The sequence below is a fragment of the Helianthus annuus genome, chromosome 1 (assembly GCF_002127325.2).
Source record: "Helianthus annuus cultivar XRQ/B chromosome 1, HanXRQr2.0-SUNRISE, whole genome shotgun sequence".
Taxonomy (NCBI): Eukaryota; Viridiplantae; Streptophyta; class Magnoliopsida; order Asterales; family Asteraceae; genus Helianthus; species Helianthus annuus.
Genome location: NC_035433.2, coordinates 130,380,903 through 130,385,821, shown reverse-complemented (window position 1 = coordinate 130,385,821; position 4,919 = coordinate 130,380,903). Strand labels below are relative to the sequence as shown.

Genomic DNA, 4,919 nt, shown 5'->3' with positions numbered 1-4,919 from the left:
TTAATATGTGTTTGGGTTAGGATAGATTTAGGTTAATATAAGTTTGGGTAAAGATGAGATGAAAAAATAATTAAAAAATTAAAAAACATAAAATACAAAACACAAAAAAAATATATAATTTAAAAAAAATTCAAAAAATAAAAAATAAAAAAAATAAAAATAAAATAAAAATAAAATAAAAAAATACTCTAAAAAGAAATAAATTCTAAAAAAGAAATAAATTCTAAAAAATCAAAAAAATTCTAAAAAATCCAAAAAAATAATAAAAAATCTAAAAAGTAAAAAAATAAAAAAATCCAAAAAATAATAAAAAACTCCAAAAAATTCTGAAAATCAAAAAACATAATATAAGACCTCAGCACCATCCTTACCCCCCCCCCCCCGGGAAAGATTTAGCCCTCTTTATAAGAGGAAAGCTCCCAGATTCCACATCTTAAAGAAGTGCATGACTAGATTGGAAGCACGGAGGTTCATTCGCAATGGGACAACTCACCCAGTCATGATACATGATAGAAGAGATCGAGCACAAAATGGAGTTTCCCTCTTAGGTGAGGCTCACGTCCGGAAAGAATCTTTTTCAAGACTTTATCTCCTATGTTGACCTTTCTCTATATTACCTTACTAGGTTTATACCTCGCGCGCGTTGCGGCGCGCTATGTAGCGTTGGTTCAAGATCGCATTCTTGGCTTTCTTCATCTAAAGTGGATCAAGCGAAACCAAAATAAAAAATTTGCAGCCTGTTCCGGTGAAGATTCACAGTTCACCTCTTCATCACCGAACTCTTCTTTTGCGACCAAATACTTTTGCCAAACATACCCTATATCCTGTACATATCAAACACACAAAACCATTTCAAGTTTGTGCCAATTTGACTTTTGAGGTCAAATGTATAAATTTTGACCAATTGGTTCTTTTGACTTTATTATTTAAGGTTACCTTCCTTTGACACTTGCTGAATTCCAGCTTGCACTTAGAATATTTTGCCATCTATCATGAAGACCAAAGTCACTAAGAATCAAATTTTGAAAAATCAAAAGGTATAAATGGATAAAATTGTAACATTAGGGTGGCTCAACTAAAGGTAATATTATATTAACTTCTTTTTTTTTAATTTTAGACTGTAATGTAATACCTCATCGTATAGAATAAGAGTAGGTGGTTTTGGTAAGAAGAAAAAGCTCTTTTCAAGCGGATAAAGAACGCCATCTTCGGCTTTTAACGATGACTTCACAGCGTAACCGTCTTGACAGCTATGGAATTTTCCGGGACTTGTGAGTTTTGTGCCTGATAAGCCTCTCAATACCATTGTAAACACTTCATAAATCAGTCCCTGTTCATTTTAAATATTAAAACCATCTAAGAATAAACGAAAGTTGGTGTGAAAGCTCATATAAGATGGCAAGATGGGCGAGACAAACGGATCGGTATAAGTTAAAAGGGGTTCGGAAAGAAGTCGAAACGGGTTTGGGTCGTTGCTCAAACCAGGTCAACTTGGACCGGCCCGCAAACAACCTGTTATCCATTTCTTGTTCAGTTGTATATGTAATGTGTTAAACATGTTTACAAATAGACTTTAACTTTAGGAGATTTTCATGCAGAATTCACTGCGGATGACTTTCAATCTGCATGACCCGTTTGAGCCAATCTATTTAGTTAAATGGGTTAAATCCTTTCGCATGGCCCGTTAGGGATAAAAAAAATATCCTAAACCGACCCTTTTTATAGGTAAACGGGTCAAAAGTATCACTTCTTATCATAGTTGTTAATAACGTTCATAGCGAGCGCTACAGCGAATAGAATAGCGTAGCGAAGCGCTCATAACACCTCCATAGCGAGTAAATAGCGGAATTTCAGGGCTTTTTTTTGTTCTAATATAAATAGCGATAAAATATACGTATACAATAGCTGGATTTTAGGTTTTTTGTTAAATATACGTATAGAAACACCGTGTTTGGATATAATATACATATAAAATATTTCTGAAATCTTCTTCTAGTGTATCGCTAAACATAAAATAGCGCCCACTATTTCATCTCTATCGCTACGTAGCGTATAGGTTGCTTGTCGCTATCATCCGCTATTCGCTATAACAACTATGCTTCTTATGTCCTATATATATGAAAGAAAGGGAGACTCGCAGTTCATTTTAATCACAGCAAGAATTTATAACTTACATAAAGAAATTACCTTATAAGTTGGTTCTAGCTTGTCCTTGTATTTGGTAGCGAAAAGATCTTCATTCATTGTCAACGTGCTTTCCACCACATAATCTGTTTCAAACTATGGCACACCAAAACAGATAATAAATACAATTTTTTTTCTCACAATAAAGCAAACCCAATCATCAGGAACAATTGCAACATACCTCAACACTATATGTGGATACATAGTTTGACCCTTACGGATAGGTGGATCGAGGGTAACAACAACAAATGTATGTGGTTGATTTGACTGCATTACAACACCGAAAAACGTAAATAGAATATTCAGTAAACGTTTATCACTCACCATACCCAGATACCCTTTCCAAAACCTCTTTGTCTACTATATATTAGTCAAAAAATCATATGGTCGAATGATTTATTTATTTCACAAATGCAAACCCCCTCTTACACCCTTGACTAAAACGACTTGAAATCAAAGTCGACAATTAACAGACGAAACCAACAATAGCAAACCTTAATAACCTAATTACATAAAAAGGCTGATTCAAACAACAATCAACCAAAAAAAAGATCGAAACTTACCTCAATCGTTGGGAAAACTCTGACTAAACCCTAGCCGCCGAACTGGGGCACCGAACTTTTAAAAAAATAAAAACACTGCAAATGAATCTAAAAGTCACGTATTAACCACAAAATCAAAATCAAAGCTTATTATCAGATGTAAACATGAAAAAATCAAACAAACCTTTCGGTAACGAAGCATCCTCTTTGGTCTTACCAACAATATCCATAGGCCCCATCTTTGACTCTTCAAATTCAACAAAAACACACACATAATCATCAGATCTGAACCAAATTTCAACAAAAACACACAGATCCAAACAATAATTGAAAAAATAAGGATCTGAAAACTCACCGAGAAGATCTAAAACAATGAACAGAACAACCACAATTTCCAGATCGAATTACAACAAAAATACAGGGATCGGAGGCGTGAACGATGGAGCATGATGGTGCACGATATAGGGTTAGGGGAAACGTGAGCGATCGATTGAAGGACTGGCAAGTGTGTGGAGTGTCACACCCCGAAAGATCAGAGCTGGCGTGACTGGACCGGTATCTTCATTGCACAGCGGAAGCAAAAAGCTAAGACTTCTAGAAAGTGAACGCCGCTAAGTACTCGAAATCCCATGGGTTCTCCTATTCCAACTGTTCTATAGTTTTGAAAATGCAACCTGAGAAAGAACATGCGAAAAAGTTAACATAAAGTTGAGCGAGTTCATAGTTTGTTTTGAAAAGATTTAAAATAAATCTTTTTGTATACCGGTTTAAAAGTTGTGGAGAAAACATAATAGAATCATTTTTCTCGATATATCATATGAAAATTGTGAGTCTAGCCCACGAAAATCTTTGTGCATTGCACGAGAGAGAATGGACCGAGTCCAAAAAAAAGTCTTTGTAAGCAGGACCAAAATGTCCTCTTACTTGTACATGAGTTGAAAACGTTACCCAAGTTTGTAAATACATGTATTATGAGCTTACATCAAATGAATCTTAAAAACATTTGAAAGTTCAGTTTATAAGTAGGTATGTAATGCGTCTATGAACATGTTGATCATTAATGTGTAGCTAAGACATTAATATGTGTGTCGACATAGGAAGCACTCAACCCGGTAGACGATTTAAGTGTCGATTCACTTCGACAGGGACACAAAAGCACTCTAAGTGGCCGCACAAGGACCGTGAGTGGGGCTCGCCCGTACCCGATAGATAGGGCTGTAAACGAGCCGAGTCGAGCCGAGCTAGACCCAGCTCGAGCTCGGCTCGAACTCGATTCGAGCTGGCTCGGCTCGAGCTCGAATTTCAAATCGAGCTGAGATTTGAGGCTCGAGCTCGACTCGATAAGAATTCGAGCTAGCTCGGCTCGGCTCGATCTAGCTCGAACTAACAAAAAACCGCACAATTTTCTACTTAAAAAGCCCTTAAAAATGAATTTCTTCATAGACTAAGGGCCATAACTGCCATTTAATTTAACCATATGGCTAAATATGCAATTATAAATAGTTAATTCACTTTGTACATTGTCTATACCTTCTTTTATAGGGGAAATACTCCCTTAGTTTTTGTTTTCTAAGCGATGTGGGACAAAAAATGAAGGATGTAAACCTTATCGAGCCAGCTCGCGAGCTCACGAGCCGAGCCAGACCAAGCTCGAGCTCGGCTCGTTTACAAACCGAGCCGAGCCGAGCTGGCTCGTTAAAAACCGAGCCAATTTCGAGCCGAGCTTTCTTCGAGCTTTTTCCGAGCGAGTTTCGAGCGAGCTGTGAGCCACGAGTTTTTTGAACACCTGTTGATCATTAATGTGTAGCTAAGACATTAATATGTGTGTCGACATAGGAAGCACTCAACCCGGTAGACGATTTAAGTGTCGATTCACTTCGACAGGGACACAAAAGCACTCTAAGTGGCCGCACAAGGACCGTGAGTGGGGCTCGCCCGTACCCGATAGATCTACCCCCTGTTCCGTGGTCCTTAAAAGGATTAATGGTGCCTAAGTTAGCGCCTATTCGCACGTGATCCAAGAGTTCATTCCATAGCTTAATCATACCCTAGTTAATATGTATTTCAAAAGAAAAAGGGGGACATAAACCCATTGGGTTGTCTCGTTGTTCGTACGCAGAACAACCCAGTCCCGTTGTAGTAACTAGGACATTCCTGTCACTAGTCATGAAAATCATGCACGTTTATGAAAAT

General features: G+C 37.3%; 1 protein-coding gene across 3 annotated transcripts; it reads right to left on the bottom strand.

Annotated features, from left to right (window-relative positions):
- Positions 1-528: 528 nt before the first annotated feature.
- On the bottom strand, positions 529-3,214 carry LOC110877930 (FACT complex subunit SSRP1). 3 transcript variants are annotated; one of them, XR_004861536.1, is made up of 8 exons: positions 3,082-3,214; positions 2,911-2,973; positions 2,748-2,834; positions 2,366-2,451; positions 2,188-2,280; positions 1,133-1,330; positions 937-1,008; positions 529-824 (listed from the first exon to the last, which is right to left on the bottom strand). XR_004861536.1 is itself a non-coding variant. In XM_022126160.2 (8 exons), the coding sequence occupies exons 5-8, from the start codon at positions 2,242-2,244 to the stop codon at positions 693-695; spliced, it is 438 nt and encodes a 145-aa protein (XP_021981852.1). In that variant the 5' UTR covers positions 2,245-2,280; positions 2,366-2,451; positions 2,748-2,834; positions 2,911-2,973; positions 3,082-3,213; the 3' UTR covers positions 530-692. The 3 variants fall into 3 exon arrangements, 2 of the variants coding, with proteins under 2 accessions (XP_021981852.1, XP_035830726.1); XM_022126160.2 differs by having other exon boundaries at positions 530-824; positions 937-987; positions 3,082-3,213; XM_035974833.1 differs by having other exon boundaries at positions 530-824; positions 937-987; positions 2,748-2,822; positions 3,082-3,213.
- Between the last annotated feature and the right edge of the window lie 1,705 nt (positions 3,215-4,919).